This window comes from Eumetopias jubatus, unplaced genomic scaffold (assembly GCF_037043125.1).
Source record: "Eumetopias jubatus isolate StellerSeaLion01/CBP00866 unplaced genomic scaffold, mEumJub1_p1.0 scaffold_3, whole genome shotgun sequence".
NCBI classification, from domain to species: domain Eukaryota; kingdom Metazoa; phylum Chordata; class Mammalia; order Carnivora; family Otariidae; genus Eumetopias; species Eumetopias jubatus.
Window position 1 is genome coordinate 193,512,554 of NW_028274809.1, and position 26,307 is coordinate 193,538,860.

A 26,307-nucleotide genomic window follows, 5' to 3' on the forward strand; every position below is an offset into this window, starting at 1 on the left:
CTGCTCCCACTTCTCATCCCCCAAGCTGAGACCCTGGATGTGTGACTGAAGCCTCTGAAGCCTCCAGGTGCCACCGAGTCCCCCATGAACAATCCCAGTCAACACCAGGAGGAGCAGAGATGCCATTCCGCCAAACCACGGGGTCCTGAGAAGGAAGTGCTTGTTGTTCTTGAAGCTCTCAAGTTTGCGGTGGTTTGTTCTACAGAAATAAATAACGGACTCACAGGGTGAGTTGGATTTTAATAGAGTCCTAACTGATTTGTTTCCATAGGTTTTAAACGAAGACGCTGACAGTGGCGGCAGGATCGGTGAGTGGCCAATGGTGTCATCAAGGATCATGCTTCCTCCCATCTTCCCACGCTGCCGTCCCCACCGCGAGGATGTTCCTCAAGCGGCCTCCTGGCATGGACACGAGAAGGCTGCAGGTACCAGCCGTCGCATCCAGACACAGCCAGCAGGAAACGGGGAGCCCTTCCTCTTCATGTGCCTTTTTAAGAGTGAGGAAAGGTTTTTTTCCCCACAGCAGGATTCATTGGCTTAGACTTGTTGTACACCAGTCATGGGAAAGGAAGGCTTACAGGAACGAGGGCTGGCCCCGCACCACGCAGAGGGCGGGTTCCTGGACCAGACGGGTGTCTGCCGGCGAGGACAGGGGGCGGGCGGCTGCTACAACATGAAATTAACATTCGCCCTTGACTGAAACAGACACTCCTGGGTGACAGGCAGCCTTCAGCCAGCAACCCTGCCTGACGTGTGCTTGCGCCCACACCCCCTTCACACGTCACAGTTGGTAAGGTAGAAGGCTAGTCAAAATCTGGCCCTAGCCATCAGGGTCCTGGCAGGACGCAGGGGTCTTCTTGGGAGATTTGGGAGACAGTGGGACAGAGGGACCCAGCCCGGGGTGCTGCTGCCCAGGGACGGCGGGAGCGGGAGGCCATGGAGGCCAGGGGGAGAAGACGAGTTCTTGGAGCCTGACCCAAGCTGGCACAGTGGGAAAGGAAGGTCTCCAGGCACTGTCCTCACAGAGGGCCACAGCTACTGCAGGCCCCGGGGAGGCCAGGCCGGAGGGGAAGGGCCTGCCCAGACCCTCCACCGTCTTCAGCCTGCAGCAGGCAGCCCTGTTGGGGAAGGCCCACTGAGGACCACCACCGGGCTCCTGGTCAGAGCAACACGGAGAAGGACAGAGAGATTTGGATGGAATGAGGAGAGGCAATGTGTGAGCTGACCAAGAACTGGAGTGTTTTACTGAAGGAAGGTCGTTCAGAACCCAGGCAGATCGTATTCACTCCTGCCCTTAAGCGACTCATTTCTAGGCCCCGCTCCTGGTCCGGAAAGCCGGCAATATGGCTTCTCTTCCACCACCAGCCAGGAGGACGTTCACCCCATCACCTCCCTCCCAGGGCGGGGGCACTGCCCCTCCCACCTCTGGCACTCAGGTGCCACAAGATGGCCGGGAGGCAGCCGGACGAGAAGTTGGAGCAAAGCACCTCAGTTAAAACAAAGCTGAGTGTGGAGCTGAGGAGTCTGTTTCTCCGCTGGGAAAACAGAAACAGCCCCGGGGAGGGAAGTCATGGTGTCGGTGCTCTCAGGAGCAGTTCTGTCTGGTTCAGAGTGGGCAGCACCAAGCGGGGTGCCCGGGGGGGGGGGGACCTGGAGGCCGGGCGCACGGCGCGACTTCCCTCCCAGACTTGGCCTCCGGGTGGCCTGCCTCCTGGGCCGGGGCAGGAGGGAGCCGCACGGGCCAGCCCGGGAGAGGGCGGCACCGCGGGCTGCCAGCTAGTGCAACAGGTTCGGGAACGGTTCCAACCCCTCGCCCCCGTCAGATTACAACTCAGGAGACCGAAGGCCTGGAGGCAAGGGCGAGGGAGGGCGCGGGTTTCAGAGAGGAAGGATCTCAGGGGGCAGACCCTAGGCTGACCTTCACCTCTGCGCGCCAAAGCTGAGCGAAACTGGGCAGCCACCTGAAGCACGACCTGCAGAGCAGGAGCAAACACGCGTGGGGACTGGCTCGGCACCAGCGCGCCACCCTGACCCGGTTAGCGGGTCTCCCGCCCAACCCGATCCCGCGCCACGCGGGCACCCTCCGCGCCCCTAGCGACCAAGCGCCCGCCATCTGGCCTTCCGGAGGGAGACAGAAGTTTCAGGCGAGCGTCGGAGCCGGGGGCCGGGACGCAGGCCGAGGCTTCCTTCCGCAGGGCGCCCCGTCCCCGCGCCCCGGCCCCAGGCCAGGCCCCGGGAGGCGGAAGCAACAGGGAGTTCTCCCCGCCCGCCGGCCTTCGGCCTCAGCCCCAGGGTCCTCCGGTCCTCCCCGCTCCCGGGGCGGGATGGGGACAGGGACGCGGAGGGCGGGCCGGGCGCGCGCGCCTGGTGTGCGAGGGCGGGTGTGGCTGGGCGGGGGCCGCGGGCCGCGGGGCGCATGCTCACTCGCGCTCGTGACGTGCGCGCCGGGACCCGGCGGCCGGAGGCAGGGCTGAGAGGGGCGGCGGGCGAAGGGCAGGGGCGGGAGGGGAGGAGCCGGGGAGTAGAGCGGAGCCGAGCAGAGGAAAGGAGGAGCCGAGCGCAGAGGAGAGCAGAGGAGAGGCGAGCGGAGGAGCAGAGCAGATCGTCCGCGCCTCCACGCTCCCAGCCCGCGGCCCCCGCCAGCAGTCGGGGCCCCGAGCAGCCACCCCAGCCGAGCGGCCACCCCCGCGCCGGCCGCCGCGGGCCGGGCCGGGCATGAGCGCGGAGGGGCCTCGGCCGCCCCCCGCACCGCCCGGCGCGCCCAGGCCGTGACCGGGTCGGGGGCGCGCGGCCGCACTCGGGCCCGGGCCCATGGGCGCGCCGAGCCGGGCGCGGGGGCGCTGAGCGCGGGCGGGCGCGGCCGGAGGAGCCATGGACTGCAGCCTGGTGCGGACGCTCGTGCACAGATACGTGAGTACCGCCCGCGGCGGGGGGGTGGGGGGGTGGAGCGGGCCCTGGGGACCGGACGCCGCCGTGCGCAGCGCCCACCGTGCTGCGGCCGGGGGCCGGGGTCCCGGCGGGCTCCCGCAGCTAGGGCGCGGGCAGGGCGCCGGGGAGGCTCGCAGAGTCCGCACCTCGGGCTTGCGACGGCCGGGCCCGGGCGTCCGTCCACCTGCTCCGCCCCGCAGCCGCGCGCTCCCTGGCGTCCCGTGGGGATGGGGCTGCCCGGCGGGCACGGTCCTTAGCTTCGCGCGCGGCCCGGGGCTGGGGAGGGAGGTTCGGGTCCGGATTTAGAGATGGGAGTGTCACACTTCTGCAGAAAAGGCAGAGACTTGGTTTGGTTCTTATTTGTAGCACCACTGGAGGATCCAGAAGTGAAGTTTGGCATCTTTTTTCCCTGAAAGTAACCAATCAGATCAGAGGCCGGGTGTTGTGGGCTTCCTCTGGAGTCCACACTCGCTGCTGACGGTGTGGCGAGGTCAGGAGAGGCTCCGAGGGGAAAGCGGGTTTTTCTGACATCAGAGCGAGGGGACACTGCGCGTGGCTGTGGTGTGAAAGGGGGTGTGTGTGCAGAAGAGAAAGAACGCTGTCCGGAGGGTGGTGTTTCCTGCCACTGTCTCAACAAAAGGTGCCTTGTTCCAGGCGGCTGACGTCCGTCCGCGGTCAGGCACAGGTTTGAGAAGTCACTCGCACTGGGGGTTGAAGGCATCATTATGGGTTTTTTACGGTATAGGAATTGTCTTGGGCGGACTTTCCTCTTTATGAGCTTTTTTTGAGAAGGACACCCTAGCCAGGATCAGTGTGTGTCTTCATCGATGGGAGCGCCAAATCACTCACCCTGAATTGATTCACTCAGCAGAAGACTCGAGTCAGGGGACCTGTGCCCACCTGACCCAGGTACCTGTTCCCTGAGCAGGTCAGGCACCTGACCTTGCAGTGGAGAGAAGGGGTGGGGCAGGGCTTAGCAGATGAAAGCTCATGTGATTTCCCCCAAAGTCCATAGTGTGAACTGAGTGGTAAATATCAGGTGACACCTTTGTTTCTCCACTGTGATAAGTTCTAGAAAGCCCAGTCACAGTGACCAGAGGTAAGAAGTGCTTTGTCAGGCAAGGACACTCTCTTCCCGGCTGTCCCTTGGCCAGTTATGTTCCTGCCTCTGTTTCCCCAAAGGGAAACTGGAAAAAGCGTGGAGCTAGTGTTATTTAAAGTGTGCTCACAGTTTTCCGGTTAATTTTCATTCCCTTCCAACTCTAACACTTTGTGATAAAAGGGAGGGTTGCGTGTGAGCGGGACCATCGGTCTGCCTCCAGGAGAGCCGGTGGATGGTCTCCTCTGACCCGGAGGCCCTGCCACTGGATCTGACCCCCCCCCCCGCCCCCCGGCAATTTCCTGACCCTTCATCCTGGGAGTGGGGCCTTTCCTCTAGGCCCTCAGCTGTTTTATGTCCTATCAATTTGTATAAATTTCTTGTAGTTGACATGTTAAAATTCCCTTTTGCTATGTTATTAGGCTTATGAAATGACATTTTCTCTCAAACCTAAGGGGTAGCTCTTGCTTAATGAACTTTCTAGGCGTGTGCATTGTTTGGTAACGTCCCTAGAACACAGGTTATGGGATACTATTATTTCTGTATTTCCATTCCATGTCTTTTTTTTTTTTCAGTCTGATCATTTGGCTGTTTCAGCATATTCACATACAAGACCATCCATTTCTGTGATACGAGGCTCTTGTTTATGCTGTTGAACTAATTTGGGTTTGATCAGGGACAGTCAGGGTCTGTCAGGGTCAGTCATTATGTAGGACCAAATTGTATTTCATTTTGCTCGAAGAAGAGGCAGAGCCTGGGATTGAGTACTTATGTCCGTGTGGTTTCCTTATGTGCCTTATTTTATAAGAACAAATAAAAGCTTACACCCTGTTCTCTTCCTGTGTTCACCCGGGTCAGAATTTCTAGGACAGAGAAAACTTTTCAGCTCCTTCTGAGGTGCGAGGGTTGCCAGAAGGTAAAGGAGTCCTTGAAAGCATTACTACAGATATTTCATTCTGGCGAACTCCGGAGAGAGAGAGAGAGAGAACAGGCGAATGAATGGGAGAAGTAGTCGGGGTCCCGCTGTGTAGACGGCAGCCGTGTCACTGGTGGTGTGGATGGACGGAAGCCGTGTGGAGGTGACCTGTGTGTAGACAGCACGATGCTTGTGTACCGTGATGTGGTTCATGTATCATGAGGTAGTTGGGCCTATTTACAAATTTTTGCATTTAACGAAGGGGATGGAGAGTTTGAGTTCTTTCCTTACAGGTGTGAGGCGGGAAGCCTGGCCTCGGGGGGTTTCAGTTCTGGGAGAAGCCCGTGCAGCCTCGTGGTCCCTGCGGGGTCTGTGGGCCGTGTAACCTTGGGCAGGCCCCGCCTCCGTGCTCCCATCGGAGACTAGCCGGAGCGCCCTCTCACGGGGCTGTGAGGCTCGCGTGAGGGATATGGGTGGAGCTCGGAGTGTGCTGGCTCTCAGGGAGCGCTCGGTACATTTATCACGCGGGCCGTTAGCGCGATTCAGTCCCCGGTGGGGGGCCCGGGCGCCCTGCTCCTGAGCAGCAGGCCAGGCACACAGGCCACAGGCCACATCTGGCCATACATGCGCTCGTGCGTGAGCATCCCAGGCCAGGATAACCGCGCCACAGGATGCCTGTGCTTCCTTCCCTTCCGGACTTCACGTTTGGAAGACTTGGCTTGGCAGTTCTGTGGGTCTGAGCTTTGTCTTGTTCTGGGGCTGGGATTTGTTTCCAGTTGCTCGGCCTGGGCATCTGGCCCCAGCTCTGCCAGGCTGCCTGTCCATCTCCACTTGTTTCTCACCCTGTTTGCTTTCTAGTATCTTTCTTAGGTTTTCAGACAGTAAACGGGAAGAATGTGCAGGCTTTCCTTGCTGACGGTGCATCCTGCTTCTGGAACAAGCTGCTACAGTAGGGCTTTCTCTGTAAGGGAAAGGTAAATGTTTTGGGTCCCTGGAGAACTTTAAGCACGACTGTATTTGAGTGCTGTAAACCTTCTAGAAAGTCCAGCCCTCTCTGCCTGCTTCCGTCCCTCCGTGTCCATGTGGACCACTGTCCACGCTCACCAGAGAGGCGGCCTGTTCTAAAGGGCAGACGTTCCTTTGACTCAGTTGTTCCAGTCTCTGTTGAACAACTTAAAATGCTGCAGGACTTCGAGTTCCTCTCCTCATCCCGCATGAGATGGCTTTTCCCACCCAGGCCTGCCGGTCCTTGAAGACGGTGAGCCTTGCCTGAGCGCGACCCAGCGCCTGGCCTCGTGAAGTGTTTACGCGAGCCGGCCCGCCCCATGCCAGTCCTCAGGAGCTGCCCGGGGTCAGCCGCACAGTTGAAAGCAATCTACCTGGTCTCTAATTTAACCTTTATGTTCCAGCCCTCGGTGAACTCTGCACTGTTCCCACAAACCCCGTAGAACCTCTGCACGTTAGGAACAAGCGATCCCGAGATGCTTTTATTCCGAGCCACAGGGTAAATTTAATCACAGTGCGGAGAAGGAGTTTATATTATGGGTTTTGCTACAGTCAGTTACATTTCTAGGGTGAGAACACTGTCTCTGTTTACTGTTGGTCAGAACTGCGTTGACCCCGCCGACAAACATGCTTCACCGCTTAACTACACAGGAAGTCCTAACGTTTACAAACCTAAATACAAATTGTTCCTTGTTGCTCAGCCATATGTTCTAACATAAACAGGGTTGATAAAAGATGGTTGGATCCCTAAGTCCCAGACTTGTAAATGCTTTTCTAACCAAGTTAAATTTGGCAAAAATGCTATTTATTTGCAGCGAAGATCAATGGAAGGCAATTTTTACAGCATTAGAAACTCAGCAGGATTGAATGAAGATTGTTGTTGCTTTTGCTTGCGTGCCGGTATCCGAGAGAAACAAAACAGTGGATCGTGGAGGCCAGAAGTTCCAGCTGGCCCCCGCCTCTGTGAGCCGTGGGCACACTAGCTAACATCCCCAGTTCCCTGGTGTCTTGTGTGGGATGAGGTGATGTGCCTCCCTGCACAGAGCTCGCGTGTCCCTCTGGGATCATAGACATCCCATGGCTGTGTGCAGCCCCGCACTTCTCAGACCTTCAGACATCTGCTTCATGTGGAGTGTCGAGACCTTGCCTGGTGCTTCGTGGAGGGAACGTGGTCACCAGAGAGGACTCCCCCTCTTCCAGGCAGCCCACCAGCACTGCCTGGTCTGCTCTTGTCTCCTGGTTTGGGACCCCGCATCTCCCTTCTTCCTCCTGGACCATCTGTGTCCCTCCTTAGCCCCCGTGGAGTGGCCAGCCCTTCAGATCGCCTGTTCTTAAACACAGACTTCCCCTGCCCCCACTTCTCCGTCTCCTTCGCGATTGTGCTGACGTGTCCTGCTTTCCTCCTGTAGCCTCCTCATACTCCCGTGGGCTCATCGCCATTTCCATCACCCTGGAGGCCCTTGGTGTCCTTCAGAGCCTCCCAGCACACACTGGTGAGCGCCCTGTGCGTGTACCAATTCCTCTCCCGGCCGAGCACACCTAAGCCCGGTCCCTGGGGCACTACCTTCAGATGCGGGTGTGGCGGGCAGAAAGCCAAGCACAGGAGTAGACGTGAGGGCAGAGCTGGGGGACTGGGCTGTGTCCCAGGCAGAGTGGCTGCCCTGTGGCCTTCCCGCCTGCCGTTGGCCCTTCTCGGGTCCCCCCCCACCCCGGGCTTCGTGCTGGAGGACCCCCAGGCACCTCGTCCATGTCCGTGGACCCCACATCTCTCCCTGCCCCTCGGCTGCCCCGCCACACACCTGGACCAGTTCCTGGCGCAGGGTCGTCCCTCCAGAGACATCTGCCTGAGTGATTCCTGCTTGTGTCAGGACTGCTGAGAAGTTTGTGTGGAGGTCGCCACCGGACACTTCTGGAGGAAGCTTCATGGTGCTTCCAGGGACCTTGAGTGATTAATGACAGTCTCTTAAAACATGTCTAATGGGACTTCGAACTTTTGGATTCTCTTTCCTTGATACACTTCCCAGCATCATAAACATGTGGGAGCGGGCAGGCATCTGGGCCACCCCCCTCTCGCGGTCTGCACCACAGTGCGGAATGTTGGGTCCTAAGGGCCACGGCCCATGGTCCCCACGCCCCTGGTGGGTCGGCCCAGCTGGCTTTGTGGCTTGCGCGTGAAGCGTCTCCCTGGGTCCCGGTACAGCGCCCCCTGTGGATCACGGCGGGTCCTGGGGTGAGTGGGTCCCTGGGTGCGCATCCCCTTCTTGCCTCTGTTGTCCGGACCGTGCGGCCTGGGAGGAGGGACCCGCCACAGTGTAGCTCCCGGAGCTGGATGGAGACCAGCTCTTAACTAACTGCTCCCTGGTGAGGCCCAACTCCCTTCAAACAGCATAAACGCTTTCTGTTTTCTGGGCAAAATAATTGGGTTTCCCAATTTTTGTTAGATTCTTAAAGGAGTGCCTGTCCCAGTTAAGGTTAAGAATGCTTGTCCGAGGACACAGGTAGAAAGTTGCCCCACTCGGTGGCTTCAGAAACGTGTGAATGCACATCAAAGTCCATATTTCTCCACTTTTTCAGTGATGGCATGATCTGGCCCACCCTCACTGGATAGCTGCCCCTGACCACAGCTGCAGTGTGAGCGAGCCCTGGCCGGGGGCTGCCCACTGTCACCCCCCAGCAGCGTGCCGGCTCCCCTGGCTTGGCGGGACACCTGGCCTCTCCCGCGGTCCTGCTGTTTCTCAGGTTCCCTGACTTCTGCTGCTGTCCCCCCGGGGGTGCCTGCCTCACTCACAGCCCCTGCCTGGTCCCCGGGAGCGCAGGACACCCTGGTTCAGACCCTGGAGGGAGGCCTCTCGCCCCTGTGTGAGGGCAGTGAGCCGCACCCGTGCTGCTGTGCCCGTCCAGGAGGGGACCCAGCGCGGGAGGCTCAGAGTCAGCGGGGATTTTCGGTTTCCTCCCTCAACTTGTCCCTTTCGTCACCTGGGCTGAGGCCAGACCCCAGCGTGTGGCCCTGGGGGCAGCTTTGTCAGTGTTCGCCTTTCTAATAGTTCTGTAAGGGCAGTGGGAAGAAGCTCCTTTCCTGCAAATAACAGCTACACGCTTGTCAGAAGGGGGTAGGAAAGCTTTCCCGGCTCAGAAAGGTAATGAAAATAAGATCCTTTTCCTGCTTTGGAAGACAAGACAGGAATTTCACAAGAAGGTTTGTTACTTGTGAAAAAGACTCTTTGGCCAAAGACCAGTAATTAAGCATTCCCAGGGATGGGAAGAAGGTTAGCCTGACAGAGGGGGCATCTCTGCCCCTCATCTGCTTGTCCCCCACCCTCTGCCCGTGTCCCCGGGTGGGAGTAGTGAGCAGGGCTGCCAAGAGAGAGACAGAGGGAGACAGAGAGACAGAGACAGGGAGAGACAGAGAAACAGAGAGAGACAGACACAGAGGGGGAGAGACAGAAAGAGAGGGAGACAGAGACAGAGAGGTAGGGACAGAGACAGAGAGGGACAGACAGGGAGAGAGACAGAGTGACAGAGAGACAGAGACAGACAGAGAGAGGCAGACAGGACGGTCGGCCGGCTCCTCCCTGAAGCAGGTGGGACGGCCTTGCTGCCCTTGCACAGGAGGAAGGAACAGACCCAACAAGTCTGGGAAGGTGCGCTCTGTCCCTTCTGTGCAGGAAGGGATCCCGTACCCCGAGTCTGCATCCTGTGAAGGGTGATCGTGAGCCGTTGGCCTGGTTCCCGGAATAACAGTGAGGAGCGTCGCTCTCCACTCACACTTCACCAGGGAGATCACTTCATGGAAATACCTGGACCTCTTTTATTTTGTTGGTGAATTTACCCCCAGGGGCACCTGCTTGGACCTTGCTTCCCCCCCCCAACATGCGATTTGGGAAGACGGCGGGGCAAGCCGTGCCCTTTGCAGGAGGACGTGGGGGCACAAGTCTATGAGCTACGGTGAGCTTGAGACTAAGAACGTTCTGCGCGCCGTGACGTGCTGTCCGGAGATGGGTTTGTGCCCAAGACCTGCTTCGACCCCTCCCTGGTCCCGCCTCACGTCGTTACCCTGCGCCCTGCACTTCGGTGTTCAGGAAACACACAGGCACTAAATTTTGTGGGTGATGTGTGTAAACAGAGCTGTGCTCATCATTAGCATGATAAAGAATTAGTACCCGGATGATATTTTGGTCATGTTTGGTATTTGATAGGAAAGCCCTGCGTACTTTGATTCAGAGATAGGACGTTCCGGAATGCAGGAAGGCGTACCCAGTGTGCCTGGCACTGGGGGGGCAGGGAGAATTATGGAGCCAGGGGAGGAAGGGCCCGGGTAGCGTCTGGTGTAAAGCCAGGTGGTCAGCAGTTCTCGTTTGCCCTGGAGCTGCACTCCCCACCCACTGTCCCACCCCGGGGAGATGGAGCAGGGCCAGTAGGTCCCATCCCCGACGTGCCCCGTGCAGCCCCTGCATCGCGCTCAGGTTGGAGGCACCTTTTCCTTCCAGTGGCACCTGCTTTTGGAACCCGTCATGTTTCAGGACCCTGCCTGAGCTGTCCCTGGAGGGTGGGGGTTGGTGGGAGGCTGTTGGCATGGCTCGTGATTATCAAGCCGATAATGAGCACCGTGTGCCCGGCAAGATGCAAGGACATGCATGCCTCCCTTTGCCCTCATGCTCCAGATTCTTCGTGTAAGAGGGAGCCAAGACCGTTCAAAGCTGTTCTTCGCTGGTGTGCTTACCTGGGGGCTCCTTACACTCCCACGTCAGTGTGGGTGTGCAGGGAGGGAGTGAGTGGGCTTCAGGTGCGGGCCGCAGAGCCTCCGGCAAGACCCTCGTGCTGTGTGTCGAGTGTGCACCATTTACCTTTCTTCAGTGGACTTCTTCCTCCCTCTGTGCCTTTTTTCCTGCATCTTACTAGGTGAGGTTAGCAGCCAGCAAGTTTCTGGAAGGGTGATCCTAACATACGGCTTGATTATCAAGGCAGTAGATGCTCAGAGGGTGGTACAGGAGGAATCGTTTTCACGAAGAGTTGACGTATTGTTTACTCTTCTCTCAGGTGCTCGTTACAGAGTCCGTGAACTTAGGTGTTGATGTATGTGCTATAGCATTTAAGACACCACGGGAGACGGGTACTGCATAAGTATGTCTCAGTCAGCTCAGGCCTCAGTAACAAACACCCCAGGCCGGGCGGCTTACACCATGGACAGTCCCAAGATCAAAGAGCCGGCACATTCGGCTTCTGGTGAGAGCCTCTTCCTGGCCTGTGGTCTCATGTGGCCGTTGCTCATGTGCCGGGGGACGGGGGCGGGGGTGGGTGCGGAGAGAAGGCAAGTGATCCCTGTGTCCAAATAACCATCCTGCTGGCGGTCAGGGCCTGAGTTTATGAGTTTGGGAGAGACGCTGTTCAGTCCATGACTGTACACTGTGAAAGCCGGCCCTGTTCAGGTTGTAAATACTCAAACAGATGGGAATATCAGAGAGAGGACCTTGAAAAGGCACATGGAGTTTGCTTACTGTTCTATCAGACATGGAGAAACGTGGGCGCCTGGGGGGCTCAGTCGGTTGAGCAGCTGCCTTCGGCTCAGGTCATGATCCTCGAGTCCCGGGATCGAGTCCTGCATCGGGCTCCCTGCTCAGCGGGGAGTCTGCTTCTCCCTCTGACCCTCCCCCCTCTTGTGCTCTCTCTCTCTCTCTCTCACTCTCATTCTGTCTCTGAAATAAATAAATAAAAAATAAGGAAAAAAGAAAAACTCCCTTTTAAAAAAATACAGAAATGAATGTTCCACAAAATGTGGAAAGATAAAAATAAATTTTTAGTGGGAATGGGTTATTTCTTTAAAATTGTGGAACAGATTTCGGCAGTTGGGCTGTTAGTAGCTCTAAGAGACCCCGGTGTCCATCACTTGATTAGACCCGAGGGTGTGGTATTTGTGTTTCTTTCCACCGCCGCTGCAGGAGGCTGGCGGGAGCATGGCAGCAGCTGCTAGGACAAGGCTATGAGGTACTGTTTTGGGTTTGTATCATAATCCAAATACACGGCGTCTGGCTCGTGGACGGACAGATGTCAGGGTTTTCCGCCCATAACTGGATTGGACGTTTCCGCTTGGGCTGGCGTGTCATGATCCGGTGCCTCTAGTAAATGGAATGGCGTTTCGGCGACTTCTCTTGGCCTCTGGACAGCGCGACACTGTACCTTTGGCGGTTTGGAAAGTGAGCGTTGGACATGGAACCTGACTTCCTAACTCGCATAGGAGGGGCGTGTGCTCACGCCTGCACCAGCACAACCCACACGTGCCTGGTCCGCACTCGGGGGCGCACACGCCTGCGGCCTTGTGGGCTCTCCAGGCGGCCGGTTCCTCGGCCCCCCTGCTGTCTCTTTCTGTGGCAGGTACCTCCCACTCCCAGCCTCCTTATCCTTCATCCAGCATTTGCTTAGGTGGTTCCCAGAACAGAAATGACCCTAAAGCACTCTTCCTCTTCTGTCAGGAGTGAGGGTGGCTTTGCTGACGGCACAGGCTGAGCGGCCCCAGCGTTAAGAGAAACTGCAAGTCTGCGACACCATTTGAAGCCGGGTGCCCGGAGGACTCCTCCAGCCTCTCTGTGCGCAAGGGATCTGAGGCTCTCGAGTTCGTGTTCTGGGAAACGAGAGTCTGAGGTTGGCGTGGGGGCCGATCCCTCCGGTGTACCCACTCCGAGATCCCCAGACCGCCCTCCTTCCTCCTAGACGGGCCTGCCGGCACCTCACGCGGCATTACATAATCTGTCTCCTTCAGAGAAAAGAGGATTTCCTCCACCCTATTTTCAGCCGAGGATTAGGGATGGTGAGGTTCTGCCATTAGGATGTCATCTAGATTTTTTTAAGATTTTATTTATTTATTTGACAGAGACACAGCGAGAGAGGGAACACACGCAAGGGGAGTGGGAGAGGGAGAAGCAGGCTTCCCGCTGAGCAGGGAGCCCGATGCGGGGCTCGATCCCAGGACCCTGGGATCATGACCAGAACCCAAGGCAGACGCTTAACGACTGAGCCACCCAGGCGCCCCATGGATGTCATCTAGATTTTTGTGTGATTTTTCAAGAAGATCTCAGAAATTTGCCCACTGAAACCCAAGTTTTAAAATTGGAATGGAATTTTAATTTAATTTAAAATGGAATTAATTTAAAATTATTACATCGACTAAAATTATGGGATGATCATTGGTAAGGAAGATGTTTACAAAATGCCTGAAAGTGACAGAGAACTGTTCACATGTGGGGTAATTTCAGTGACCTTTCACTTTAGAAATGTGTGGAAGTCGTTTTGATTTGCATAAACGTAGACGAGCCGGGAAGAGAAACCCGCGTGGCCCGCACGCCTCTGCGCGGTAAGGTTGGGCGTCGCGCGGACCCGAGGGCGGCGTGTGTGTGAGGAAGGCCGCGCGGTGCTCGTGGGGCCGGCCTCTCTCGTCCTCCTTCCTCGGGTCTCTTTGCTCATTCGCCTTTTCTCTGACGTCGCATGGGAGTAGGCACGGCACTGGAGGGTTTGTGGGGGGCAACCCATTATGATTCTTATGAAGAAAAGTTTGTGGCGTACTCAGCACATACTAGGTGCTCAACATGGGGTGTTCATCAGATATTTATTGGGCCCCTGCTGTATGCATGGAGGCTTCAGTGGGGAGCAGCCCTGGAGGCTGTGTGTTCGTGGCAGGTGACGGGCAGTAAATAAGCACGTGGCGTGCGGGGTGCCAGGAGGGGCCGCCGAGGAACGGGAACCCCCGGCAGGAGGGTTGGGACGGGACGCTGTGGAGAAGATCGGGCGGCCTCCGCGCACGGTGAGGCTGAGGCTGGGCGGCCGAGGTGGAGGGGGGCCCTCCCGCGCACGGCCGGCTTACCTCCTCGATAGCCCGCGCGGCTCCTGAGTTCATTGCCTGAAACACAGCATACGTTGTGTGTGTTGCTTTTGATGAAGTTTTAAGTTCTTCTAAAAATCATGTGGCGAAATGAGGAACGTGTTACATGATAGGTAAGTTAGAAGTATCAATTTATTGAACAGGTAGACAGTAGGTTGTTTTATGGGCAGTGTTTTTCACTGTGGTAACACATACAGAACATGAAATTTACCACTTTCACCCCTTTTATGTGCAGTCACACTGTGCAGCCACCATCCATCTCCAGAGCCTTTGTGTCATCCTAAACAGAGTTTAGGGCAATTGCTGAGTTATGGGCAATTTTAATTAGTTTGTTGTATGTGTGATATTGTGTCTCTTGCTATTTTCGAAACACATTTTTTTTTCTTATTTTCTTTAAATTTTATTTATTTATTTGAGAGAGGGAGCACAAGCAGGGGGAAGACAACAGTGGGGGAGGGAGAAGCAGGCTCCCCGCTGAGCAGGGAGCCCGATGTGGGGCTCGATCCCAGGACCCTGGGACCATGACCTGAGCCGAAGGGAGAGGTTTAACCGACTGAGCCACCTAGGCGCCCCCATTCCCTTAACTTTTTTAAAAAATTTTTTTATTGTTATGTTAATCACCATATATTACATAATTTGTTTGGTGTAGTGTTCCATGATTCATTGTTTGTGCACAACACCCAGTGCTCCACGCAGAACGTGCCCTCTTTAATACCTGTCACCAGGCTAACCCGTCCCCCCACCCCCTCCCCTCTAGAACCTCAGTGTGTTTTTCAGAGTCCATCGTCTCTCATGGTTCGTCCCCCCTCCGACTTACTCCCCTTCATTCTTCCTCTCCTGCTATCTTCTTCTTTTTCTTTTTTTTTTCTCAAAATATGTTGCGTTATTTGTTTGAAAAAGACCTCAACAGGGTCATGAAGAACCTTATTGAAACTTAAGCGCACTAATTAAATTTTAATGGAAAATGCATCCAAGTAGGAGGTTGTTTTTTTCTTCTAAATAATCCGTGGTGGTGACTTTTACAAGCCGTTGAGTACTCGGGAGGAGTGCATTCGAGGGCTGGGTTGTTCACTCCGTGCCTGAGGACATAGGAAAGGGACCCTTCGGGAGAGAGAATTTCCTGGAAGTCAGGTCTCCACACAGCACGCTCATCACACGCAGCTCATCAGCACAGACTTGCTTAGTGGTGTCGAGTCACATGTGGTTTCCTGTGTGCATTTGTGAGAAGTAGGGGTTTTAAAGCATTTTATGGACATTTTCTTCCAGAAGCTCCATTCTGCTGACTGCCTGGTTTGAACACGTTGTCCATTTTCAGCTAATCTATAACATTATGTTCTTTCACTATCTAACAAATTAAGTAGATTAGTTAAATCCAAAAGTACACTTGCAAATGTCTTCTTTAAAATGGTTGATTCTGCGAGAAGTGACGTCCTGTTCTTTCTACCAAAGGTGATAGGAGATTTTTTTGTTCTTAAATTGAAGTAATTTTTTGATTTCATAAATTGTTCTGTTTCTTTTTAGAGAGTAACTTGGTTCCAAAAGCTGCAGTTCCCTCTTCTTAGTACCTGATTTATTAACGAGAAACTTAGCTGTAAAACGGAGTAATTATCCCGTAGTTTGTCTCATTAAAAACCACGCTGTGTGGTGAGTTGGCCGGATGCCCTGTTTGGCAGGTGATCATCGGAGTTGATAGAAAAGTAAGAAGTAAACGTAAAGAGAGAATTAATGGCCTTTGCACCCTCACACTTCATTAAAAAAATAGGTTGACATTGGTTTTTATCAATTTATTACCCTTGGGTCTTAGGAGCGGTCCTTAGGTCCCTAGTCTGACGGAGGGTCTTAGGGAGCGGTCCTTCGTCTGACGGAGGGCGTCTCGCGTTCCTCACTGGGGTGTGTCGTGTGGCCTGTGCCCTGAGTGGCTGGTGTGCAGCACGGAGCTGACCTGTCCCCACCCTGCCACAGTCCCTGTGGCTCAGGAATGCCTTCTCTCCCACCTGTGCAGAACTCAGGATTGTGAATATCTGATTCCACTTTGCTTTATTCTTCTGGTGGGACTGGCAGAGGGCCTGGCTCTAGAGCCGACCCTGAGAGGGGGTCCAGGGTGCCCGCTGTCTGTCAGTGTTCAGATACTCGAGGGGGCAGAGGAAGGCCCTGGGCCGCCCCCGGGGGGCTCTGCACAGGTGCACCTGTTGCCGTGGCCCCGAGACTGCTCCCTGGCCCTCTGCCTTCCCGTCCCCGGGAATCCGGGTTGAGGTGAGGGCCAGGACATGCTTGGGGCCTGGCCTGTGCATTCTTTCTCTGCACCCACGTGTTTGTCACGTGGCGGGCCAGGGGTGAAATCTGCCATCAGTGACCGTTTGACCAGGTGTTCGGGACTGTTTCTTTGTCGGGATGGAGGATGTGACACGGAAGTTAGGTCTCCGGTCTCCTGGGCCCCTCTGGAAAGGCAGCTTCTCAAATCGATTCTGAATTCTATCTTAGAGGCCAGGAGGGGCCTCTAACCACGTAAACTCTAGAAGTCAACAGGCTCTAAGCAGGTGCGCCTCATGGCGATGATCTCCTTGCGTTGCTCGTGTGGTTCTGACCTGTGTTTGCTTCCAGATTCGGGCCGCTCTGCAGTTCGGGGGGGCCCCCTGCAGTTCTGGGGGCCCCCGCCAGTGCCCGGCAGCCCCCTGGGCTCGCTGACGATGGAAATGAGCGAGCGCCGCCGTGGCGTGGCTCTGGCCGTGACACCAGGGAGCACCAGAAGGCAGGACAGCCGGCTGTGGAGGCGAGGCCCCGCATCTGGTGGCGTGTGTGGCCTCCCTGGGCCTGTGGCTCTGACACATTTGCACTTGGAGTTCGTTCTCCGTGGGTGGGAGTGCCACACGTTAGAGATTCAGTAGCAGGGCAGGTGAGGCCAGGTCGCTCACGGGTGGTGGCCGCACAGCTGGGGAAGCAGACCAGTTCCATTATCTGGCAAATACTGCGATAACAAACCCTGTTTTAGCAACTGTGACGGGACAGGTCACGCGCGCTGCTGCTCGTCCCGTGGTTCCTGCCGCTCCGGCTCCTGTCGTTCCTCGAACCTGGTAGTGAATCGGAATCAGCCATGGGGGATGCAGGGGCAGTGGCCAGGCCGGGGCCTGAAGGCAGGTGCGCTGGGGTCAGAGGTCACTTGCGTAGGTGACATCGGGGAGGGGGCTTGGCATATTTTGTATGTGGGGGAAGAAGGGCCCCGACAGGTGGCCAGTCTCTGTGCAGCACCTGGGCCGGTGAGCACAGACGTGGACAGCGTGGGATAATCATGCTTCCCACCCGGCGCCCCTGTCCTTCCCCCTGGCCGCGGCGGGTGGCGACCCCAGCCCTCTAGCCTGCTGCAGGTACGGCAGAAGAATGTGGCAGAAGCGGGAGCGGCAGAAGAATGTGGAGGGGCATCATCCCGCCCGAGGCTCTCCGCCCCGCCCGGCACAGGGGCAGCTCGCATGCCGGAGTCCGGAAACGCTGGCACCGTGGGTGCTGGGGAGTCAAGAACCCAAACGAGAGCAGTCCCGTGTCTTTTGTGTTTGCTTCCAAGTGCTTTCTCCATTTGTCTTTCCCACACTTAGAGCTACGCTCTTCCCAAAATCCTGCAGCTGGTTTCTGCTTCCCAGAAAACCTGGCTAGTCGCTCCCCAGGAGAACACAGTGTCCCCATAGGGAAAGAGCAGCCTGATTAAGTTTCGCCCCCGTTCCCCGCAGAGATGGGTGAGCTGCTCCGTTCATGCTTGGGCTTACCTGGGGATCGGCGTGAGGGCTGGCTCTCTGCAGCCCTCCCAGGTCTAGGTGGTGTGAGAGGGAGGCAGGATGTGTAGCCCCTGGTCTCACACGGGGGTTGAGGGGCCGGCCTGTCTCCAGGGCAGGTTCTTTCCCCTCTTGCATCACCACCGCAGAAACCCTAATTAGGAGACTCAGGTAGGCTCCACAGTTCGGCCAATCGCAAGTGCGGTGCGGAGGGAGCAATATGCAGGGACAGGCCCAGAGCACTGGCCCTTTCATTGTCATGGGAAATGCTCTGCTATTCACTGCCGGTCACATACCGCACATCTTTTCCCTGGAGCCCCCTTTCATGGACCTGCCCAACGTCCAGCTGAGGCTGAACACCTGTTTTTGACGCGTTGCCCTCTGGCTGGAGAGAAATCCGTTGGCACTTCTGCCTTTCCTTATGTCCTTCCTGCAGCACACACCCACTGGGGCGGCGTCTTCTCAGAAGTGGGTGGTTTTCCTGCAGCCGCCCTTGGAACTCCGCGCTGGAAGAGACCTAGGATTGGTGTTTGTTGGGCATTGGAACGAGACGCGTGTGGTTAGTGAGTCGAAAGCAAAGTCAGTTGAATTGCAGCGAATGTGTAGTAGTTAAGAGGCCCATCTCTGTTGGTATTCTGCTTCAAAACTATGTCAATTTTTGTGAAATGAAGTCTTTTAAAAATTTTCATGGTTCTTGTGGGTGCAAGAATTCATATTATCGAGCATACTTAAATAAAAAACCGTTCACCCCACACAGGTCAGATCTGTGGGATTCCTGAGGTGTCGTCATGTCTGACTTTTGGAAGAAGGTCTCCGTGGGTTTAGTTCTTGTTTGGTGCTGTGGCTTCTCGGGTTCCAGTTGTCCCAGGCAGGATGGAAAGTTCCCGTTTACTGTGTGGGAAGGTCACTTTCTGGCCATTTAATCTGCTGCTGACAGCTAACTGTTGATAAGGATGGAAAACCAGATACCAGGTTGGGTGTCCCCCGTCAGGAAGAGCCAGGAGTGCGGGCGAAGAGCCTCCTCCTGGGGCTGGTGCAGACAGAGGGAGGAGGCGGGTGTGGGTGGGGTCATCCCCCTCCCCCTGCACCCCTGCCCTCTGGGCTCCCTTCCTCCCCTTCCCTCCCAGGCCTGCTGTCCCTGCCTTTTCCAGCCCCCATCTCCCGTTCATGAAGGAGCGTCTTCGGCTTTGTGAAGGGCGTTGGCTCGGCCCCTCCACGCCTGGGCCGCAGCCGGACCCATCTGCTCTTCCTTCACTTTGTGAGAATCTCCCTTTCTCTGGAATTCCCTCAGGTGCAGCCTCAGTCTGCGCCCCTTCAGCACACACGGCGGCTTTGCAGGTGTTCACTGGGACCCCACGGGTTCTGCGCTGCATTGAGTGTTCTTTGGGGCCATTTCTGGTTTCTGTTAACGTGTCTGGTTCTCCAGCCTCCTGGAGATGCTGAGAGCTGCCCGGTATCCCTGCAGTAAACTACTTGGCAGAGCAAACAAGTGCTGCTCCCCGAGCCTGGCTACTCCCTGAGACTGGCTACTCCCTGGGCCCTGGCTACTCCCTGGGCCCTGGCTACTCCCTGGGCCTGGCTAGTCCCTGGGCCCTGGCTGCTCTCTGGGCCTGGCTACTCCCCTGGCCCTGGCTGCTCCCCGGGCCCTGGCTGCTCCCCGGGCCCTGGCTGCTCCCCGGAGCCTGGCTGCTCCCCGGGCCCTGGCTGCTCCCCGAGCCTGGCTGCTCCCCGGGCCCTGGCTGCTCCCCGGGTCCTGGCTGCTCCCCGAGCCTGGCTGCTCTCCGGGCCCTGGCTGCTCCCTGAGCCTGGCTACTCCCCGGGCCCTGGCTACTCCCCGAGCCTGGCTGCTCCCCGGGCCCTGGCTGCTCCCTGAGCCTGGCTACTCCCCGGGCCCTGGCTGCTCCCCAAGCCTGGCTACTCCCCGGGCCCTGGCTGCTCCCCGAGCCTGGCCACTCCCTGGGCCCTGGCTACTCCCTGAGCCTGGCTGTTCCCTGAGCCTGGCTACTCCCTGAGCCTGGCTACTCCCCAGGCCCTGCAATCTTGCTTCAAGCAGCACACATTGTTGGGGCCTCAGCACCCTCTGGCTCCAAATATTCCCAAATCCCAAACCTTAGGTCACCTCTCGGCCCTGTCCCTCTGGGTGGATTCGCTGTCACTTGGGCCCTGATAGTTACCCTGTCTTCACTCTGGCCAATCTGCTGCTGCTGATCCTGGGGCCTGGCACCTCCTTGAAATCACTGCTGCCTGCCTTCCTCATGGACCCCACACAGCCACCAGCTTTGCGTTGGGGGACAGCCATGGATTTGGGTGTGCAGCTGGGAAGTCTGAGAGGGTCCGCAGGGGCTGGGGAGTCTGAGAGGGCCCGCAGGGGCTGGGAAGCCGGCACTGGGTCCTCGGGTGGAGAAGAGGCTGCTTCTCAGCCAGAGGCGAGTGGGGAGGTCTGTGAACTGAGCGGTGGGCCTTCCAGTGTGTCGGGGAGGCCCGTTGGCTGGTGATGGTGGGTCTGCCGTAGACGGCTGACGCTCCAGACCCTCAGTCTTTCTGCCTCCGGAGAAGCTACTCGAGGCTGGAGGAAGCAGCAGCGGGTCAGAGGATGGTGGGGGTGGGTCAGCTGTGCCCTCTGCGCTCTGGGCTCACGGGGGGCCTGGCTGACCCTCGTGGGGGCTTGCAGGCCTAGGCAGGGACACAGGCGTATTCTGAGAATGAGGAAGTGGGGCCTTTCTGCTGGGAATTCCACGTGAATGAGGAGAGAGAACCACAAGCAGAGATGATTCTACCTGGAGAAGTTTTTTTCAAGCATAAAGAACTGAATGATCAGGACAAAATGTAAAATGCAAACCATGGTCTCATTTATCTGTAATAGAGGCTGGTTAAGTAGGTGCGTGAACAGTTCAAAGCTAACATCATATTAGCTCCTGAATCAGGTCCAACCTGTTTGGGCACTTAGACCTTAGAATGTGTGGCTGCAGCCCCGGGAGCTATGTGCTCTCCCCACTGCATGCTTCCCTAAGTGGACCCATGGGAGGCTTTGGAAAACATGGTTGTAGAAAGAAGCGTTTTAGCAACCAAATATACTTGGGTTGAGAATAAATATTCCCTGGAGCTCGTGTGGTGAATGTTTCCCATTTTGGTGCTTCTGGTCGGCTTGTAGGACCTTGACGTCGCTGTATTTTGCAAACAGTGCTGTTAAGTTTACAGGTTTTAGGTTTTATTTATTAATTCACTTCCGGCTTCTCTTGCAGCTTCTAATGGCAAACCTGACTAGTTTCCCTACATATCTGATGATACTGGATTCATTAAATAACGGTGGGAGGGGACCAAACAGTACCTCTTGTGTGTTGTTATTTATGAAATTTAAAAAACATATGTATGCATCCAAGTGGCTGGCATGATGTCCTGAGAGCTATGAACGGGGCTGTCCCTGCTCGGGTCGGGGCGTGTGGGTCCCCGCTAGTCTTTTTTTGTTTTTTTTTTTTCTTTTTAAAGACTTGTTTGAGAGAGGGAGTGCGGGGGAGGGGCAGAGGGAAAGGGAGAGTCTCAAGCAGGCTCCACGCCCAGCACAGAGCCCGAAGCCCCGGGGCTCTCAGGACCCTGAGATCATGACCTGAGCCAAAGTCAGTGGTCGCTCGAGTGAGTGAGCCACCCCAGTGCCCCTCTGCTAGTCTTTATTTCTGCCTTTCCTATAAGAAACACTCACTGCTTTTGCCCCTGGGAAAAGGCATAAAAGCAATGTGAATTATAAAGTCATTGGGCTTTTTTTTTTTTTTTGAAGCTTTAACAATTCCAAATTTATCTCAGCTAACGATGTTCATTTTGCCTTTTGTTTGTGCTCATAAAATTTGATTTGTTAGCCGGCCAAAAACCCCCGCTTCCAGTTAGCAGCCTTAGGATGTCACGCGTGTTCTGCATACAGCCTACCCGGGAAGATGTCTCCGAGGGCTATTTGGGAGACGCGGTGTAGCCTGCGGGGTCCTGCCTCCCTGCTGCGTGTGGTGCATGTTGGGGAGCGGGAGCCGGAGGGTCAGGGCTCCTGGGTAGGGACCCGACTGACCCTCTGCTTAGGTTCTTATAACCATCCTCTGAGGGGCTTGTTGGGGGACCCTGTTCCCTGAGTTTTGAGTTAGGACTCTAGCAGTCAAGAGCACGGTGCCTTAAAGGTAAGGGTATTTAAGGGGCTGGAAGGCTTAACACTTTGACATGGGTTTTAACAGAAAACAGTGAGTGGACAGCCCAAGCCTGTCTGAGAGTTGTGTGCTATCTCTGAACATCACCGAGCATCGTCTAGGCAAGTACTTGGCCGTGTGGCCCGGGCCTGTCCTTCTGAAGTGGAGTCAGGTCGTTTTACGATCATCCGCCTCAGGTGTGTAAACGGTTTCAGAAAGGTGATAAAAAAGCAAATAAATACACAAAGATCACCTTTTATTGTTTTCTTATGTCCTTTTCCTGTTTATTACTTTGTTTTAAAGCTGTTAAAATCTCACGTTGGTTAACCTGTACATTGTGGGAATAATCCCCTTTACTTAAAACAGTGTATCCTGACGCAGGACACTTTCACCCCTCTGTAGGAAGGAACCCCAGGAAATCACAGTCCAGGAGCACAGAGGTGATCACACTGACCTTAGGCTTGTGTACCGTCGCCCTGAAGGCACTTCAGGTCTCCGTGTGCAGAATGATTCAGTACGTTACCGAACATCCATGCCGGGGAACGAATACCCCGAGGTCCTTGCGGGAAGTGGTGTCGGCTGAGGTTTACTGCTGTGGAGAGAAGTGGTGCTCTGTTGGGTGAAAAAGCGTATCACAGACCGTATGTATAACATGATCCCGCTTTGAGTGTTAGGCCTCTGGATTCATGTGACTAGATGCCTAGAAAAAAAATCTAGAAAAAATGCACGAAAGTGTTAGCCAGTGATTATCGCCAAAAGTCACGATTATGGGTTGTTGGTATTTTTGTCTTTGTGTTTCTGCCTTGTGCTAAGAGTTTTATGCAGATCATGTTTTGCTTTTGTAATCAGAAAAAAGAATAAAGCTTTTACCATTAATTTGAGTTGCACAGCTCAGAATGTTGTGTTATCACCAGGAACCAGCTCTTAGCAGAACGGAGCTGCTCCTGTGCCTCGTGGAGCTGAGCTCTAGGTGCCCTGGATGCCGCTCCTGGGCTCCCCGCCTGCTGGCCCTTGAGGTACCCCTGCCAGCCACGGTCACTAATATGGTCCATTCGGTCCGATAAAGACCCCACCCCTCAACACCAGGAACACCTTTACAAGCGCCGTGAGGGGAAACAGCAGGAAAGGAGGTTGTGGGCTGAGGACCACAGCTGGGTCCTCACCTGGGGTTTTGGACGCACTGGGGGAACTTCCCTGGTGACCAGGCAGGGGAGAGGGCCGGCCCCCTGGGGCCAGTGCACAGTCACTGTCTAGACACATGAGAACAGCTTTCCATGTTCTTGGACTTGCTGATGAAGACGGAGGAGGAGAGCCAGGCGGTGGGCTCTGGCGGGGGGAGGTTGTAAAGCTGGGCCACCTCCAGGGCGCCTCGTCTCCACACCCCCAGGTTGTGCTGCCTGGAGTGCACATAAGACTGAGTCCACGTGAGCGGCAGGCCATGGGAGTCAGAGGCCAGTGGGAGGGCCAGGGGTGGCCAGGCTGAGGTCCGCCCGATGTAGGGAGGGGGTTGGAGTCACTTTAATCCAAACGTCCTGGAACAGTTGGACCCCAGCGTCTGGACTTGTTGGAGATACTCAGGCGACCTCCACCGGCATACCCCTGAGTTCCGGCTCCCAAGCCAGCCTGCGCCCCCCAGAAGTGGGGGCGCCTGGTGCCTCTGGCAGCCCACCACCTGGAGGCTGCGGGTCCCCGGGATTCCGAGGGACTCCCCGTCACATATGCCATCCGAGCATTTTGTGGGCTATCGTTTAACGTAGTGGCGGTGTACCACCAGCTGCATGTCCCGGTTTTCGGATAAGGAAAATGAGGCTCGGAGAATGGGCCGCACCTGCCAGGTCTTCCAGCTGGGGTCCTGCCTGGTGGGGGCCGATCTGGCAGCAGGCCCCCGACACCAGTGGGTCCAGAACCTCAGCTCCCAGCTGACACAGTGCTCGTGCTTTGCGCACACCAGCCCCTCAGGACCGCTCCCCCACAGATCCAGCTCTAAATTTGGGGTGCCTTCATCTCCTAGAACAACTCCCAGAACCCCCTGAAAGTACAGTCCTTAACAATTCTAGTTTGATTATAAAGTACACAACTCGGGACACCTGGGTGGCTCAGCGGTTGAGCGTCTGCCTTCGGCTCAGGTCATGATCCCGGGGTCCTGGGACCGAGCCCTGCATCCGGCTCCCTGCTCCTTGGGAGCCTGCTTCTCCCTCTGCCCCCTCCCCCACTCTTGCTCTTCTCGCTCTCTCTCAAATAAATAAAAAATCTTTCCAAAAAAACAACAAGCAAAAAAACCAGCACGAGCCAAAAGGAAGCCACCGCAGGGCGGGCGGGGGGAGGGGAGGGCTGGGAGGAGGGCCCTCTCCCTGCCTCTCTGCCTTCTCAGGGTTGGGCTTGTGCCCAGCGCCCGACCCGTCCCTCCACCCGGAAACGCCCCAAGCTTCACGCCGGCCCTCTGCGCCCAGAGGGGCGGGGTGGGCTTCCAGGCTGTGGTCAGCGTGTGGTCAGCCCCTCCCTAGAAACTGTCCCGGGGGACAAGGGGCTGGTTAGGGACAACAGGACACTCCTGCCTCGAGGGAAATTCGCAGGGCTTCTGCAACTCTGTGCCGGGACCCGGGACAAAAACCACATAGATTCTGCCAGAGCCGGAATCTGAATCTTAGTTTCCAAAGGATTTGCTTACCTTTGTCCCATGCCACCTTGGGCGGCCGTCTGTGCCCGTGCAGCTCCCACTGCCCTGCTCCAGGCTAGCCCCCAAGTCCTGGGGGGAGGGGCAGTGCCCCTTGCCACCTGGCGGTGGCCAGGCATTTCTGGTGGATAATGTGAACTCCACCCCTGCTTCAGCCCAGGGGACCCCTCGCCCCCGCCCCCAGCAGGCCCAGGGAGCTGGGTGGGGACAGCAGCCGGGCAGTGGGAGGAATCACACCGCTCCCATACATGTGGCCCTTCTGAGGTCAAGGTGAGCCCAGAATGACCAGGGTGGGCGAGCGGAAGCTTCTGGAGAGGGGATGACATCCATGTTGAAGGTGCTCCTTTACTCTCTGTCCTTTCCAGCCTCCACTGGCTTCATTCAGCCCACGGCCCTCCAGCACCTCGCTGCAGCCGACCTTGGTCTTTTATTTCTCACCTGATGCCCTTTGTAAACCCCTCGTGACCAGCCACCTGCGTCTACGCAGGCCTCTGTTGCCCTGGGTGCTTCTGGAATAATCTGCGTACAGTTGACGTTTGCTGACCCTAAAGACAGTGCAGGTGGTTTTCCCTCCACGTAGAGCTAGTAAGTAGTGATGTGATAACAAAGTAGATCAGACACACGGGAAGTTAGGTTTGGACCCAGTTCCACTGGGGGGATAGTGGGGGTTCCCCCACACATGCAAGCAGTTCTCCGGATCAGCAGGTATTTGAGAACTCAGCCCTATCCCGTCCCAGCATCCGATCCCACAGGCCGAGGCTCAGGCCCACAAGACCCCTCCCCACCTCACATGTCACCCTTGACCGTGGGTTCCATTTATTTGCTACAGCAGCTCACAGAACTCAGGAAAACAGCTTATGAACTGGATCACCAGTCTATCATAGAAGCACACAAGTCAGGAACGGCCAGGTGGAAGAGATGTGTAGGGCCTGGGGTGGGGAGGGGGCATGGAGCTTTCATGCTCCTGAGCTTACCTCTGTCCCCAGCTCTCCAGCTCTTCTCCAACCTGGAAGTTCCCAGCCAGTCCTTTAGGGTTTTATGGAGGCTTCCTTGTGTGGGCACGGTTGGTTAAGTCATTGGCCTGTGGCGATTGACTAAGCCTGCACCCTCTCCCCGGAGGCCAGGGATGGGATGAAAGCCCCAGGCCCAGGCCTTTCCAAAATCCCCTAATTAACATAACTCAAGACACCTTTATGCTCTTGAAATTTAGGAAATTCCAAGAGTTTTAAGAGCTCTGTGCCAGGAATGGGTGAACACCAAATGTACCAAATGGACGTTTCTTGTTCTAAGTCAGAGCGCCGCACGAGGCAAAGTGAGTGGAGTGCCACAGCCCCAACCCAGCCAGGTACCGTGTGTGGTCGCACGCAGCCCGTGGCTTTGAGAGTCCCGTCCCCCCGGAGGTCTTCCAGAACTGGGGGGCCTCCGTGGTGGAGAGTCCCCGAGGACGGCCTGTGGGTTACGGGTCTGCAAGGCTTGGGTGGGGCTGATTGGCTCCATTGTGTGGGGACAGGTGGAGGGCTCCCGTAGAGCGATGGAAGGTTTGGCCAACGCAGGTTTTCGCGCTGGCAGCATTTGGGGTACTTTGTTCTTGGATGGATTTAACGGAGGGACTTCCTTCCCTCTCACAGTCCAGGAGAGGGGGCAGCCATCGTGAGAACCTGGTGACCATCTCAGGAACTGGAAGACAACTTTGTGAGGGGTCACCAGGGAGCTCCAGGGTGCAGACACCCGTCCCGTCTGACTGAGCACGGCCTTCTGGGCATGCCGCTCCATCACTGACCGCATGCCGTGTTTCAGAGCTCAGTGGTCTGAGGTCACACTTTCGCCCCGGCACCCTGGGTTAGCTGGGGGGGCTCGGCCCGCACACGTGGCGCAGCTTCAGTCCACGGGC

General features: G+C 56.5%; 1 protein-coding gene across 7 annotated transcripts in view; it reads left to right on the forward strand.

The window, feature by feature from the left end:
* The first annotated feature begins 2,810 nt into the window (after positions 1 to 2,810).
* Positions 2,811 to 26,307, forward strand: part of ATP11A (ATPase phospholipid transporting 11A) — a 115,871-nt gene continuing 92,374 nt past the window's right edge. For all 7 annotated transcript variants that reach the window (XM_088021902.1, XM_028087319.2, XM_028087320.2 and 4 more), the window contains exon 1: positions 2,811 to 2,910. In XM_088021902.1, the coding sequence (XP_087878028.1) occupies positions 2,872 to 2,910 (39 nt within the window). In that variant the 5' untranslated portion in view covers positions 2,811 to 2,871. The remainder of the gene's footprint in view (positions 2,911 to 26,307) is intronic.